Below are 17,874 nucleotides of genomic sequence, written 5' to 3' on the forward strand. Positions count from 1 at the left end.
TTGCAGATGAGACACATTGGTTTATCTTTTACAACTGTAAAAAAGATATTTCCAGGTCCTTTCGTCATTAAAAACACGGCAGTCTGAATCAATTTTACGTTTCTTAGTAGCCATTTTGGGGTTGAAATATTTTACGAATAACTCAAACAAGCATTAGCTACGCTATACTTTTAATAATAATTTCACCACTGTTCACAATGATGCTATATGTGTGCAATTTTTCCATACGCAATCAATAATATTAGAACTTTCTCCAAAAGAAATAGCTGCTGGCTGGAGCTTTTTTAAATGCTCAGTCTGCCACCTATGAGGTCTAATTTACCTATATTGGATTCCCATAGTCTGCTTCTCGAGAAAAAGATAACGCTCGCTGGCGCCAATCTACAGCTATAATTAAAAAAGAACTTCCGCTTTTAACACTTTACCGATTGAAAGCTGCCTATGCTTGCTATTTCCGAAAATAGAGAAAGTAAAAAGATTGTGATGTATGGGTGACACCAACCAACAAATGTATAGAGGGCGCTGGCTCTTAATCTGAAGGCGCCAAAAGTTTTAGTTTCCAAGAGGGTTCCCGACAGAGGTCATAGGAAAGGCTCGTGGGAGCCATTAATGAAACCGAAATTAACTTTTATTACTTTATATATTTCAGCTATTAGTATTGTAGTTTAGTATTAGTTTTGTGTTTGTGAAATAAATGTTTAAAAATACAAAAGGGTGGAGTTATTTCTCTATGAGGCGGTGGATGAAGAAAGGGATGATATCACACGTTCTATTACGAGAACCAGAGCTTTAGATGACGGTAGAGAAAGAACCAGTGATCGCATACCCATAGTTCCAGTTCAGAGACCTGAATTTCCATTCGACACAGTGAATGCAGATATAATCGGTCCATTTGAACCTCCATCGGCACGTAAACACAAATATGTACTATGTTTAGTCGACCAACATTCTAGGTGGCCAGAAGCTGTCCTTTTGAGAACAATTATAGTAAAATCAACATGGGACGCATTATTAGAAATCTTTATAAGAACGGGCATACCTCGGGTAAGCAGTAATACTCTTACACGCATACACACACATCTATGTTTCATGTCTGACTTTTTAGTAATTGCGGCATCATAAATTTCATTTCAATCGAAATAAAACAAATCATTATGAAACACAAAAATATAAAATTATATTACAATTGTTTATTACTAATAATGATTACAGGATATACTTAAAAAGGCACTAAATCTTTGGCATTTCCATGAAATATTTGAAAAATATTTTATTATAAACAATTTGTCTGAAATGCTTTTTTACTTCATCCATAGAACTAGGCGATATATACATCATCTGTTTTAACTGAACGGGCTACATATTGCTGAACTATTATTACATTAAAAATTTCTGTATAAAATTTAAGTGAAATCTGTATGAACACTGTGTCTTATAATTGATGCATTATACTAATATAAACATTATTAAACTAATGCAATTAACATAATGATTCATTATGAAATGAATATACGAACATATTACTTGATGAAAAAGACATAAAATATGTGTAACAATTATATAAGCTAACGTTTTCACATCTACAAAAATATATGCATATCACACCTAATTCCATGCATTTTCTGGAAGTTGACTTAAAATTCATTATTTGATGTTCAAAAGTAATTAATTATAAGTGCCAGCACTCTTTCATATTGCATTTTGTGGACTAAAATTTGCAATAAAGTTTTCACACATATTATTAAAAGTTCACAAAAGCGGGAAAAAAAAAAGTTTGTAATAGTTTTTATATAAGTCTGAATTAGGTACAACAATGTTACATTACAAGTAAAAGGTTGACTTATGTTGCAACCTTTCTCCTTGTCCGAATACTGCTTTCCTGCTTGATTCTTGATGTTTCCGATACACTCTTAGTTGAATTTGAGTTGCCTGGTGTATTTGCGGTTTTGCTCGGACCGCTGCTTTTTTTCACAAATTTCACACTTCCGTTATGATTAATGGTTATTTTCTTTGCATTTACAGACTGAGAAGTTTTTTCCGTTGCATTCTGATCACTTTTTTTAACTATTTTTAAATTTGTTCTTAGACTACACAGTGAAGAAATGCTCGAAGATCGGCTCTCTTTTCCGTTTTTATCACTTTCAGATTTTCCGTTTGAGATGATATTTGGTATTTTATTATGCCCCTTACTGTTTATTTGAGATCTTTTAGTCACAGACGGTGACTGACAAGGAGAACAAGATGTTGGAGTGCCAGTTTTTGAAGAAGGAGGTAAAACTCTTTTCCCACTAACTTGGGATACAGTTCGTTGAGTTGTTTTACCTTCTGTTAGCACAGGCTCTCGACTCACTGTTTGTTGTACTTTAACATTTTGTGTAGTTTTTATAACACTCGGGATGCTTGTTCTGACTTTTTGAATATTAACTTTTGATTTTGAAAGTTGAGGTACCGTTTTTCTATTTGGAGGAAGAGAAGATTTAGGCATAATAACTTTACTTTCCGTTTCTGTACTCACAGTCACTTCATGTGATACATTTCCATTGGTTGCACCAGCTGATACTGATTCCGGTGGACTAGTATTCGAAGGATGTTCCATTGAATTTGTGTTCTGTTGCGGATTTTCAGCGTTTTCACTTTTTTCATCAATATTCGGTTTACCATTCTTTTCCTCTGTAGCTTTATCAGACGAATGAGGTTCCTTGGATGAACAAGGACTTGTATCTAGGTGGTCTTCATTTCCATTTGCACAAGTTTCTAAATTTGGTTTAGATGGCAATACTGTTTTGTTCATATCACTCAAACTAGATTCTGCATTTTCATTCAAAGGAGATGTCAAAGGAGTTGTTAGAGAGTCTATCCTTCTTGCTAATCGAGACTGTCGTGATCTTAGAGATGTACTTCGTCTATTAGAGAATGGTACATTATCCTTACCCGGAGCTCCGTCATTTGAGGACATAGCACTTTCTGCTGGCAATGGTGATAATTCAACAGAAGAATTATAATCCACTTCCGGTTGAAGTTGTGTTTCATGCTCAGCAGTCTTTACAATGTTCGAACTTGCGAAAGTTTCATTACTTGTTAAAACATCTACTTGTGGATTGTTTGACACAACAGAAAGCGGAAAACTTTGCTGGGACAAATTTTTGCTTTCCTTTGTTTTCACAGTCGAAGCAAGTATAGTGTTTTCAGCCTCAATACGCATTTCACGTAATTTTATACGCCTCTGTGTTTTACGAGTAGCTGAGAAACGGTCAAAAGGATTTGTGGAAATTTTAGATGCATTTTTATCGTCTGTTTTCACAGATTCTGGATCTGAAGAAGATGGTGATGGGGTCTGTTCAAAACTACTACCTGCCGAGTCTATTAGGGAAGAACTGTTAACTATTGACCGAGAAACTTCCGCATCATCTCTAGAAACTCTTGTCATTTCATGCTTTCTGCTAGGTGTCTCTCTTGTGCTATGATAAAGGCGCGATCTATCAAATGCTTTAGTTTCATGCGATGCAGCATCAAGAAGGCCAATAATCTTTTGGGTGAAACTTTCAGTTTGTCGCGAAAGAGCTGCTTTAGTAATTTTCGCGACATCGTATTCCCCATCATCGCAATTATTTTTGGCAGGTAAATCAATTTCTCGTAGACGGCATACTGCTTGTTTTTCAAGATTTACTTCATCAGCTTCCTCAGCAATACCATTGTCACCATCGCTGTTCAACAAGTTTTGACCATTTAAATGCTGTCGCTTTTTCCGCTCTTGCTGCAGTCTGATTTGAAGATCTCGATCTCGTTTTTGCTCTCTCTCGTTTTGCAACATCCATTCATTAATTTTGGCTTTGAGTTTTTGTTTGGTGCTAGCTTCCAACTCTGTGTCTTCTACAACAGGCAAAGAAGGTGGAGGTGAAGAACTGTTTCTTTCTCTGGTCTGAATTTCGCCATTTAATACATCACGCTTACGCCTTCCAGACCGTCTCACAGGAATCCTTTCAAAACCTCCATCATCTGGAGTCCCAAAAGTACGGCGTTCTTTTTGTTCGTCAACTGCTGAAGGATTCTGAAGATAATCGATAATTTCATCACCATTAGCTTCATCTAAAAATCTAGCTCTTCGACTTTTAACAATTCCAGACCTTTCATCTTGCTGACTTGTGTCATAGCACTTCGCTATCATAGCTGGATCACTGTGACGTTTTAGAGCCATTTCTGACCTCGAATGAGCACCAATAGTTCGGTTACTTCCAGTGGATGTATCATCGGGATCAGGACTTTTTTTTCCTTTTCTGTATATGTCACCTAACCGTCTTTCGGGGAAACCACTTCGGATGTCACCCAGCAACTGGTCCATTATGTGATCAGCATCAATTCCAGATCGACTGTCGGGTACTGCAAGGTATAAAAAAGGTATTTCAAATAATGTAAATAAATATTTTAAAATATGCAGAAAAGCTATCTTAAATAATATATACTTTTCGAAACACTTGTAAAAAATTGAAAGTGTGATTTTCGGACCAACAATGTTGGGCAACAAAAGACTTCTGTGTTTTCTTTTTTCTAACATATGCTTCGTGTTCCTTAACGCGAAATTTTAAGGCTCTCTTAGTTTGGCTAATGTAAATTAAACCACAATGGCAAGGAATCCTGTAAATACCCCAGGAATTCATATCTGGAATGGGGTCCTTGAGTATGGAATTCGGAATTTTATTGATGGGAGTTAGTTAAATTTCTGCAAAATACGTGCAACTTTATAGCTCATTGATAGAAAGAAGGGAAGGACAACATAATTTTTATAATCTCCTTAAACAAGAGTGTGCCTTTTGGTGTGTTGAGATGAGAATTTTTTAACTGCTTGATTGTCTTATCAATATATATTATCTCGTTCATTTGCGCGTTTGCAGCTGAAGATGATGGTTCGGTAAAACCATCGAAACTAGTCTTGTGAAAATTTGAAAATATAAAATACTCGTTTCTACCTCATTTACATAAATCGTAATCCTGAAAACTCATTCTGGCAGGGAAACGTAGGTGGAAATTTAGAATGTACAGGGAAGGCTTGTTCCCAAATAAAAATAACTATTAGAAAATTAAAGTAAAATCTGAAAACGTATCGTAATAATTTCCTGCACACGCAAGTTTACTTCAGAATCGTAATAAATAATACATTTTTCGAGTGAATTAAATGAAATAAGGTCAAAGTTCTAAATCGCAGAATGTGCCCAAATCATTAACTGGTTTTCAAGTTGTTTCGAAGACCTTATTCAGCACATTTTAGTTGCTCATACGGAAGTCGTTCCGAAAATGAAAATCACATTTTTGAATCACTTGAAATTATACATTTTTACTCGTTTGCAAAAGTACTTCTAAATACTAATACTGAAATTCAAAGAACAGCGGAATTCAGTTATGTTAATTATTAAATCTTAAACTGTTTCTTTTTCTCCTTATCTGCATTTATTTTAGAATTACAATCATATCTGAATTTATTTAAATGTTTTTAACTTATCTGTTGTTGTTGTTGCTTATCCTCGAAAGAACTGACATATGTCAGATCAGCTCCAGAAGGTTGTTGACCGTAAAAAAATCAATAACACTGAGGGGGATCAGATGGTAAGTCCTCCTTAGAAAGTCCGATGCAACCCAGTATGTGATCCAGTGAAGCTGGGTGGTCACAGCATTTTTTACAAGCGAGGTGGAGTTTTCTGCCACCATCAAAGGAAAGACATTTAAGGTGGCAACTTGTAAGTCTAGCCAGAGCAGTCTGGGATCCACGGTCACATTTAATTTTCAGAAGGGACTCAGGCGATGTTCCTGTGTACCATTGGTGCGTAGGTGGAATAACCCATGTTATATTTAGATCTTTCATTTGAGTAAAGTTCTTGGTAAGTAAGTGAGGAGCCAGTAACCGTTTCATTCTCACTACCCTCTCTTGCCAGTTTATCAGCGACCTCATTACCACTAATATTAAAGTGTGAAGGGATTCACTGGAGGTGGACGTCGTGGTCTAAGAGATCTTCCTCAGTTTGAACAAAATAGATATGCTGGTTTCATCACGTGTGGACGACCAGCCACTAAGATTTTGTAGTGCACTGCGGCTGTGCGATAAAATCCATAGTTCCTCAACATCACAATCATAAGCCAAGATGGCTTCAAGCCCCACATTAATCGCAATTAACTCGCTCCTGAAGAGACAGCACGTGTCTTTTAACTTATTTACATATCATAAAATACTTACATTCAAGACTCCTCCTCTTCAGAGCAATATGCTCTTCTCTTTGTTTTCTCCTCGCTTCTGCTAATTTTTCTTGTTTTTGCCTTCGTTCATTTTCCTGCAGATATAAAATAATATCTCATACGTGCAATTTTCTTTAGCAAGTACTATAATACACTAAGTTAATAATACAAACAATATAGGGATTTACTAAAACACTGAAATACGGATGAGATGAAATTATATAAAATTTTCATGATTATTAATCGTTATTTATAGTATATAAAAATAAAACAAGAAGTTTACATGCGTTAAGTCTGTTTAAAAACAACACTGAAATAAAATAGACAATGCTGTTCCTCTCTTAGTCTCTTTTATCTCGCAAGAGTTTTGGTTAGGTTATTTTGTATATGGCAAAACACACAAGAGCTACCTACTTAAGCGGATGGATGCCTTCCTGGAGTATATTTTAACAGAAACTGGCTAGTATTCGCATTACACATGGAGAAAACCATTAAAATTAACATGCAGCTATTCCATCAGCTTCGGTTTGAACCCGGGTTGAAATAGCAGTTTTCACGGTCTTAACCACTCGGCCGCTAGTGGTGCGCCTCATGTGAGGAGTATACCTCATTACTGCCATCTTTCAGCCGTAGAGAATTTTATGTTAATTAACCAATTATTTAGAATTCAGCTTTTACTATAACTTCTCCTATCCATATTTCTCACCAAAATAAAAATGACTAACCAGTATTTAAACTGAGGTTTTTGGATTTTAAAAATACACTATGTTTGTGGAATCATACGCACGGTACGTTTTAGTTTCCCACCAGCTCTGATAGTTGCAATTATTCAGCTCTGCATTCTATGGCTGCCGACATTTATATTCTCACGTTCAGGTAAAATAGTGAGCCAGCTCCTAGTATAGTAATGAACTGTGCAATTTTGACTACTGTTCCTTGTTTAACTTGACTGTTCTACTTAGTTGAATCATTACGAGCTGTGGCTTATACGGTAGCACAAGAAAGGGCCTTTGTTTTCTAAATTCTGTTTAAATTAAAAAGTCTTAGGACCTTGTCGTTGTTTTAAATATAGCGATGATTCGCTTCACGTCTGTTAGGGTTACCGAACTAATTGATATTATACTATTAACATTGCTTTAGTAACATTCAAGGGAAGTTCTATACAGTATTCTGACAATTCCAAAGTGTTCATCGTCTTACTACTAAGAAAGACGATAGATTATTCCTATTTTATAAATTGTATATTTATCATATCATTCCTCATTTCACTTTATATTAGTGTTACTCAGCTTGATTTGCTAAGCTACTCTTGAAGCGTAAGGGCGCTCAAAATTTGTTTATACAAAAGTAAATGCTTCTTTGTAAATGACTAGTCTCAAAGAAATGTGGAGCAGGGAAAATTTATATTACTTTGATAAGGCAGAAATATTACATTTTATTAATTTAAAAATAACTAAAAATCTTTCATTCCCTTTGAACCTTACATGATGTGAAATTAATTAATAGTTAAAGGAAATTAAGTAATGCAAAGTATGTAAATTAGGAAGCGAATAAAACAGCATAAGGATATCGTATTTCCGATTTGAAAGGGGAAGTAAAATCTGAAAGGAATATTTGGACTAAGTCGAAAAGCCAAGAATATTGTCAAAGAAGGATGAATAGAATGGCTTTATTATTCATTACAAGATTTATAGTATTCGTTACATTCAATTATTCAATTATTTATAGAATTCATTACAAGATTTATCAATTAATAAATAGTATTTTAAAGACGAACTAAATGGTTTTGTCAAAGCCAATGGCTGAAGTTAATCGAAAATTGATGCTTAAATCTAAAATAATAGCCAAATTTAGATAAAAGATATTTGTATGCTTCATGAAAGCACAAAAATTAATTTCACCGAAAATAACTGAGAGAAATTTTAGTGGCATGATTCTGATTATTAATGATTTAACCTGCCAAAATACTGAAAATGCCATGTCTACGAATCAGTGGTATCAGACAGGGAAAGAAAGCGACGCATAACACCAAGAAAATAAAGATTTCATTACTAATTTTAATGATTTTATGTTCAACTCTTGTATGTATCAGTTGTCAATTATTCACTGAATTTTATTTTTAGAGTACTCCCACGTAACAAAAATGGATGTTATTTACAGCATATTTGATTTTCAAATCGTTCAAAAATACACGTTAAATTCTTTCTGAATTTGAACATACATTTTCATCTTGTTCGAAACATGTTCTAGAATACTTTTTAAATTAACCTTAAATATTCTATGTACTTATAAAATATTATGGTATTTTCTTTTGATCTAGAGAACCTAGACGAATAAATATAGTACAATGCTTACAAGGTATGAATGAATTTTTATGATTTGGTATGTATTATAACTTCTCCTTTTCGTTAACTCTCAGCAACATGCAAATGAGTTAAGAGTATTGACCGTAAGTGTCTTAAATGTTTTAGAGACAGAGCTTTCGGAACTATGATCGCAGTTTTACTTTTTATTGTCTAGGTCTGCCACTTAGTATTCCGGCATTAGCCATATACTAGCCGACGTTAAAACGTGTCACTTAAGTTTGGGTTAGCTTAGTTAGGCCAAATTTGTGCTCTGTGCGGCTACGATCCCTTTTTTAAAATTGTACATTCAGCTTTATGTTATTTTAACACCCGCGAGTGACGAAGTTTTGAATGTACGCCCAAGTTGGGCTCCCCCTCCCCCAAGTAAAAATGTTTATTTAAAACCTTCTTAAAACTCTGTTGTACATTTTCAGACGCAGCGATAACTCGCTTGGCAATCTAACAGGGTCTGAAAAAACATTTAAGCTAAAATTAATCAAATAGAATCATACATACTGATATGGTTCTAATTCGAGGGGAAAAAAATCGTATTTTTTTGCGCTCGATGTTTTGATCGCAAAGCTAAAAATGAGAGCGAAAATATGGTAATAGCATACTAAAAATTTAGTCAATATTATACAAAAACTAACATAATGCAAAAATTATTAACTTATTTAAATTACGTGAAAATTTATGCCTTTATTTTGTTAACTTTAAATACAAGAAAAAAGAAGTTTAAAATTTAGTAAACGATAGTTCTGATGAGTCAGATTTTCCAGATTTCTAACATCATACATAATTAGTAACAAGTCGAATCTTAAAGGTACATATCAGATGAAAGGTAAAACTGCAATACTTCAGAACACATTTTATCACACTTTTTCAAATATAGTGAACCTTTGTGGTAACTTTCTCCCTCAGGTGATTAGCTTTGAAACTGACCCATAATCCCGAGAGCACGAATATAAATCAATACCAAGTATCGCCTGTTAAGAAGACCATAATACTCTGTAACTGAGGTTGAACGTATTTTTGGCAAGTGTGATAAAAAATATTCTTTCTGAAAACAAATAACAGTAAAATACCTTATTTTCAAGGACATGCTTACAACAACTTATGTATTCAATAAAATGCCTTTCTAAAACCGCAAGTAGTTCTTCCATCAAGGATATGCAGACCCTTGTCACTGTAGTGGTTGTATTATGCAGCAGTGTAATTATGGGTTAACTAACTAACGATAAATGGGAAAAAAATTGTGTATGGGATGACAACAATTGAAATGCATGCAATATGTACCTGCACTGCTGCCTTGAATCTCGTACAAAAGTTGTGGAAAACTTTGAAACAATCTTCTAGTTTGAAGGTATCTGTATCTTCACACAGGAAATCGGCCAGTTTCTGACGAACACTCTCCAGATTGTTTATCTCATTTTGAATCGTTTCCACCTTGTTCTCTGCAAACTAAGAAATTAAAAAAAGGAGAAATGTAACGGCTATACTTGTAACATAATATTTACTATAGTACATAATTAAATAATATTTATTTGGATAGACGCAGTTTATCATGGATCAAATGATTATATGCGCAGTATATCATGGATTATGCAAAACATTAAAGGCTTTCTGCTTAAGATGGTATACTTTTGAACAGGACTTTCTATGTCTCATATTTATATTGTATACAGATCCAAGAAAGTGTACTAAAAATCCAAAAATTATCTCATTCCGAGGGAAATACGGGATGAAGCTATTAATGACATACAGTAATGAAGAAGGCTGGATGAAGGTATTATTGATACGCGGTAATGAAATAGGCCTATGTCAGGGTTTCTTAATCTGTGGTCCTCGAAGTCTGCCCTTACTGTCCTCTTATATATTCCAAAAGGGCAAAAATAATGTTCAAATTAACTCCGCTTACCACACTTATAGCTGAAAATCTCCAAAGTTGGAAATTACACAAGGCAATCGTCTATCACCATTTTCTCTCAAGACTGGCATTTTATGAAATGTATTACCGGTTACCCAATTTATAAACTTACTCCTTTAATCTTAGCTACAGAGGGATTTAAAGTATTATGGTTCTTCTTACCAACATACACCCAAGCATAGAACAGCTATGCAAGAATCCGCAGGCTCATCCATCATATTAATGAGAGTACCAATATTTATTTCAATTTTTAGTTAATAAGTTAAAAGATTATCCTAAATCTAACGCATTGAATTATTAAAAACCAATTTAAATTTTCTTCTATTAACTTAATTACTTATTATCAATATAAAATTAAATGAATTTTAACGTTATATTTTAAAAACATGAACACTGGTTAAGCTAAAAAAATTCTTTCGAAAAAGATGCCCGCAGGACTTTCTAATTTATAAAAGTGGTCCCCACTTGAAAAAAGTTAGAGAAACACTGGCCTAGATAAATCATGGAATATATATGTCATAACGTTATTAATTATGTGTAACACATGGAGCAGTTACTGTGTTGTTAATTAATTTGCTATGTTTAGAATGACCATCTGAATACAAATAAAAAATCATCTCCCCCCCACTGTAAACTATACAGTGTCTATTTGACAGGCGAACTAAAATGGAGGTACAAGTATAAGTGTACTTTCGAAAAAGATGCCCGCAGGACTTTCTAATTTATAAAAGTGGTCCCCACTTGAAAAAAGTTAGAGAAACACTGGCCTAGATAAATCATGGAATATATATGTCATAACGTTATTAATTATGTGTAACACATGGAGCAGTTACTGTGTTGTTAATTAATTTGCTATGTTTAGAATGACCATCTGAATACAAATAAAAAATCATCTCCCCCCCACTGTAAACTATACAGTGTCTATTTGACAGGCGAACTAAAATGGAGGTACAAGTATAAGTGTACGGGACAGCAGAATTTCACCATACGTTGCACAGTCCCACCTCACTAACTGTACAGCTCCGCCCCAATTTTGAAGGAGAACACCAGGAACCTATCCCCCCTCTTCTCCTACCACTAACCAATCGACAGAATTTTCAGCTCGCCGTGTATTTTGAGTGCTTCCTTGCAGCACAGACACTGTACACTTACAAAACATTCCCGCCTTCTACAGGATTTGAACTCGTGCCTATCGGTACGGCAGTCAGCGTCACTAACCACGTCGGGGGGCAAAACTAAAATGGAAAAAAAATTCTGATGGCACTGTCTACTGTATATATTTTTGGGAGGGGGTGTAGATAAAAAGAAGGATTAAAAAGGGAAATCAGAAATGAAAGTAATGTGAATAATATTAAACCTGAAGGAACTCTTGCATTTGAGACTTGATCTGCTGTTCGGCATTCGCCACTTGAGAGGATACTCTAGATACTCTCTGAATAAGGGATGATACATCAGTTTTCAGCGTTTCCATGGAAATTCTATAAAAACGAAAAAAATATATAATTTTAAAAGCAAAAAATTTTTAAATAATAATGTTTAATACTTTTCTCGAGAATATTTTCAGCCCATTCTTTTTTTTTTTTTTTTTTTTCATATGATAATATTTAGCAAGCAGAATGTGACCAGCTGCCTATTGGAAAATATTTCCTCTTCTGTATATTAATGGAAGAATTAATAGAATAAGAAGATACCATACGAATGATTGAGACAGTAAAACTGCTAATTGTTCGATAAAACATCATCCATATACTGTGACTTTCGCCAGTGTCCAGAAACCCTTTCAGAAAACTACCATCTGCCTAGATACCAAATGGGCAGTACTGATTGATGCCTCAGTCTGTGGCTAACTTTTATTAGGCAGAAAATGAAAGAGCAATTTATACTACTAATCTGGGCTTGAATGAGAAGGTGACTTCATATGTAACAGCTAATTAAAAGAAGACCTGGCATGGTTAGGCCCATACACACACTGGGAACATTTCCGGATGAATAAATGTTTAGTGATTTTTTTTTTTCCCTCTTTGTCTCAAGTAGTGACGTAGTTAGAGGGGGAAGAGAGGGTGGAACATTTTTGGAGGAAACATTTTACCCGAGAAACATTATTTTATGATTCTGAAAGTTGCATACCGAATTAAACTGAGGGAAAAAATAGTTTTCACTCGAGATAAAGTATTCAGCGAAATCACTACGAGATTTCAACAGATACATACCCTTTGTATACCGTTTATATTTCCTCGAAACTTATGAATGAAAATTACTAAAGTCAGCTAAATTATGATTATTGAGACAGTAATAAGGATTAAGAGAAAAGCATTTTAGCAGTTCTGTTTCTGTTATTACTATAGAAAACGAAACAGGAACATGGAGGAGCGATCCTTTTGAATTTGTGCAGTTATTCCAAAATACAATATTCAGAAAAAAGTTCCAAATACTGTAATACTATTCCGAACTTTCTTCACAGTTGCTGTAAGCGCTGCCGGTTGTGAGAAGAGTTTTTTAAACAAAAAACATTTAGAAAGTATTTTAGAATTAAATATGGTTTTTTGGGCATTTATGAAGTATTTAAGAAATATTTTAACTTATTTTTCTTATTTTAACTCCTTATTTTGCTTTTACGAGTCTATCTATACTGTCTACATTACATTGAAGTGACAAAAGTCATGGGATACCTCCTAATATTTTGTCGGTCCTCCTTTTGCCCGGCGAAGTGCAGCAACTCGACGTGGCATGGACTCAACAAGTCGTTGGAAGTCCTCTGCAGGAGTATTGAGCCATGCTGCCTCTATAGACGTGTCCATAATTGTGAAAGTGTTGACGGTGCAGGGTTTTGGGCACGAACTGACCTCTCGATGATGTCCCATAAATGTTCGATGGGATTCATGTCGGGCGATCTAGGTGGCCAGATCATTCGCTATAATTGTCCAGAATGTTCTTCTAACCAACCAATCGCGAACAATTGTGGCCCGGTGACATGGCGCATTGTCATCCATAAAAATTCCATCGTTGTTTGAGTACGTGAAGTCCATGAATGGCTGTAAGTGATCTCCATGTAGCTGAAGGTATCCATTTCCAGTCAATGATCGGTTCAGTTGCACCAGAGGACCGAGTCCATGCCATGGAAAAACAGCCCAGACCATTATGGAACCACCACCAGCTTGAACAGTGCCTTGTTGACAACTTGGGTCCATGGCTTCGTGGGGTCTGCGCCACACTCGTACCCTACCATCAGCTCTTACCAACTTAAATCGTGACTCATCTGACCAAGCCCCAGTATTCCATTCGTTTAGGGACCAACCGATATGCTCACGAGCCCACGATAGTCGCTGCAGACCATGTTGTGCTGCCAGTAAAGGCACTCGAGTCTGTCTTCTGCTGGCATAGCCCAAGGAAGACAAATTTCGCCGCACTGTCCTACCGGACACGTCCCTCGTACGTCCCACATTGATTTCTGCGGTTATTTGACGCAGTGTTGCTTGTCTGTGAACATTGACAACTCTACGCAGACGTCGCTGGTCTCGGTCGTTAAGTGCAGGTGGTCGGCCACTGCGTTGTCCATGGTGGGATGTTATGCCTGAAATTAAATACTCTTGGCACACTCTTGACACTGTGGATCTCGGAATGTTGAATTCCCTAACGATATCCGAAATGGAATGACCCATGCGTCTAGCTCCAACTACCATTCCGCGTTCAAAGTCTGTTAATTCTCGTCGTGCGGCCATAATCACGTCAAAGCCTCTTCACATGAATAACTTGAACAGAAATGAAAGCCCTGACAAAGCACTTCGCATGTATGCATTTTCTACGCGATACTACTGCCATCTGTATATTTGCATGTTGCTATCCCATGACTTTTGTCACTTCAGTGTATAGCAATTGTAGCAATCAAGTGGACCTCTGCGATGTCATCAACGGTTTTGAGAACAAGCAATAATAATAATACAATTTTAAAATGTTAAAAAATAAACAAAAATAAACAGCGTTTAAATTTATTTTCCTATATGTCATTTTGATATTTTTTAGTATTTCCAGAAGGGTGGAAAATTCAGGGACCGCTCGGATAGCCTTTAGCTATGCCACTGGCCTGAGACATACAACAGCCGATCACCATTGGATAAATTTGGAGCTACTACATAAAATGAAACTGCTCTTTGTTACAGACATAGATGCTACCAACAATGAACTCCCATTCAAATTTAGTGCTCGTAAAAACGTACAATATACAACTTCTTGGGGTAGGGAGCAAAAAAATTGCGAGTCTTTCTTGCAGTCATAAAGGCGGCAGAAAAACTGCTTGAAACAGTTGTTCATTCAAAATTCCGGTCAGTGATAATGCTCTTATGCTTACTCCAGCACAATTATTAAGTTGGTTTAGACCAGTGGTTCTCAACCTTTTTCTCCTTACGAACCACTTTTGTAATCGTTAGGAACAGGTAAGAAAATTTACTTTACATGTTGCAATATAGTTAACAGGAAATGAAAACATAATCGTAAACGATATAAGTGTAACTTATTAATAAAACTAAAATGATAGAAAATGAAAACAAAATTAATTCAACAAGCTAATTCGTATTTAGTTAAGCATACGTTAAATTTGTAGAAAACTTTTTATGTGATATTTGTGGCTATCTGATGGAGCAAAGAAATTCAAAGTTTGGCTCAATGTCTGACATCAGTCTTAAAGTGGGCGCTTTATTTATCTTTAAGGTAAGTATATGCTGAAAATTCTTTCTCACATAGATATGTTATGCAAAAGGACTATTAATTTCGTTTTGGCATTTTGCGTTGATTCACTTTTTAAATTATTGCCACCAAATATTAGAGCCCTGTATTATATTTAAAGAAATTAAATAATGAAGATCTGCATAATTTTCTCGCATTGTGATGAAACAATGGTACCTAGGGCAATCAAATTTTGTGTAACGTACGTTTCCACCCATCGGGTATCTGGAAATCCGAATTTGGAATTCGTGTTATTTTTTTTATACATCCACACACATTTTTTTTTTTTAAAGCTCCGCCTTTTCTTATAAGATTTTAGTGAGATTCAGAGATCGATTCAGGATCGTGCATGCCGCAATTGCTAGGGGCTTCCAAATTACTAATTAATTTTTAAAAAACAGTAAATACACTCTTTGTTTTGGAATAAAAAGAGGGGCTTCAAACCTCCAAAAGTTGAAGGGCCCCCCTTCTTCATTGATACGTCACTGGAGATTGCCTTTGAAAAAAAGGCGGAGTTTTCTATCCTCCAACATGATTTTTTAATAAAATAGAACAAAATATATACATGGTTTTCACTTTCAACTGACATGCCTCGCATTTTATCGATAGTATGAAGAAGAGGTGCCAACGTATATTAAAGCCAGCATATGAATATTTCATAAACCAGTTGACAGTATACGAAGCACGCCTTAAAGTTAAAACGTTTGACATTGTTTCCCACTATTGAAGCTGTTTTTACAAAACCTATTCGTTTCCTTTTGCTTCTCATTAAGGAAAAAACATTACTGCTTTGTTAAATATATATAAATTAAACATTACTGTTTTGTTAACTACATATTATCAATACAAAACAATAAATAAATGATTTGCATTAGGCACAAGCTGTTTTTTTAACCTCCCTTCTTGAATAAACCTATGGTAAAACTTTTCCATTTTCATCCTTTAAAAAATATTCTTCTCCCCTCCCCTCCAAACAGCATTTTATTTTAGCTATAAATTATTATTGCTTATTGTTATTGCTTTTCTGAAAATTAAAAATTAAAACAATGAAATGTCTACGCTGACTAAGTGAACTATTTTGACCGATTAAATGTTTTCCTGCTTTAAAAAATTAATCAAAACTGCTGCTATAACATGCAGATGTGCATACCCTATTTTGGTTGCAATCGGCCGCACCAAAAGTTAAATATATAAATGTTACATATATATATATACATACATATATAATTAAAGAGAAGAGAACAAACAAAAAAAGACTTTTGTGGTCAAAAAGTTTGCGCATTGAGCTGCAAAATTTAGAAAACGAGTTAAAAGAAAATTCCTAGTTCGTACGCCAAAAAGTTGCTTATATTATCCACTCTGTTAATCAGCTCAGTGATCGCAGTTTCTTTATTCTTATATAATTATTGAATTATGTTGTTCCTATCTTCCGGTTAAGGTTTTCATGCCTTTTAGTAAATCTGCATGCAATATTTGTAGAATTATCAACAATTTAAAAGTTGTTTAAGTGCGGCTAAGCCTAATCATTTTTTACTGTAGCAGCCGTGTTTGTTTACATTTGAAACTTAGTAAATTAGTGAATTTGTTGCCAATCTAGAGAAGCCAAGCTTCGCAACAAAAAAAAGATAATGCCTTCTTTTATTATTGCGAATTAAATCATGCTTAATCCATTCTGGAATTTATTCGAGGAAATAAGTGGTTTAAGATTTATTTCGGAATTTTTAAAATAGATGTTTTGAGTTTTTATGTATTTTTGCTTTGTCGCAAAGTGAGAACTGAATTAATTTAATTAGAAATACTGAATCGTCTGTGAAAAACTTTTTTGTTGTTGTTGTTTGTTTGTTTGTTTGTTTAATTTCTTTTATACATCGTTTTAGATTTATTATAGTATTTGAATAGAACATGTGACAACGATTAGATTATTCTTCTGATGATATAAATTTTGAGCATTCTGAGTTATAAAATGAGTGAGATGTAACGCTGTTAAGTGAACGTAGCGCCAGAGTGTCGCTATGGTAAACAAATATAGTGAATTTTAAAGAGTGCATTTATTCTATTGTGGTTTATGCGCTATCGACGAAGTAGATTTAATTTAATCCAATAAGTTTAAATGCAATGCAAGAAAAAATACGTATAATTTAATATTCCGTCTAAGGAAGTCATGTGGTGTACACATCAGGTTTTTTTATTGAGCTGAGAATAATTGTAAATGTTACAATCAATCTACTATTTACTTATCTCAGTACTTGCATTCAATTTTGAAAGTGTAAGTTCTTCAAAATATATATTGAGAATGAGCTGATTATACCTTATTGTTAAAATTAAAAGTTATACATGAATAAATTTTTGAAAGTATTTCTTGTGCAGGCTATATACATTTAAGAATGAACATTTATTAATGTGAAATTTAGCACACTAAAATGTGTACGAATGAAAATCAGGAAAGTTCACTTTGAGTGAAATTTTGCATTGGTTATTATTATATACTGTACATTTATTATCTTTTTCATAATAAATACTAAGACTTCTACTATTTACATCTATAATTATGTTTATATTTAACTTCTCACTGAAAATTTTCACAAGTAAACCACGATGCTCTGATTATTTTGTACAGCAAAATTCCATGACAAAACATTTTCAATCATCTTGCTTACACCG

General features: G+C 34.5%; 1 protein-coding gene across 3 annotated transcripts in view; it reads right to left on the reverse strand.

The window, feature by feature from the left end:
* Positions 1-1,170: 1,170 nt before the first annotated feature.
* The window catches only part of LOC118200800 (inverted formin-2-like), a 358,115-nt gene continuing 341,411 nt past the window's right edge, over positions 1,171-17,874 (reverse strand). For all 3 annotated transcript variants that reach the window (XM_085820652.1, XM_085820651.1, XM_085820650.1), the window contains 4 exons: positions 11,852-11,972; positions 9,864-10,028; positions 6,224-6,317; positions 1,171-4,377 (listed from right to left, as the gene is read on the reverse strand). In XM_085820652.1, coding sequence (XP_085676778.1) covers positions 1,841-4,377; positions 6,224-6,317; positions 9,864-10,028; positions 11,852-11,972 — 2,917 coding nt within the window. In that variant the 3' untranslated portion in view covers positions 1,171-1,840. The remainder of the gene's footprint in view (positions 4,378-6,223; positions 6,318-9,863; positions 10,029-11,851; positions 11,973-17,874) is intronic.

The sequence above is a fragment of the Stegodyphus dumicola genome, chromosome 7 (genome assembly GCF_044657685.1).
Source record: "Stegodyphus dumicola isolate Sdum_Otavi_A_Nest chromosome 7, ASM4465768v1".
Classification (NCBI taxonomy): domain Eukaryota; kingdom Metazoa; phylum Arthropoda; class Arachnida; order Araneae; family Eresidae; genus Stegodyphus; species Stegodyphus dumicola.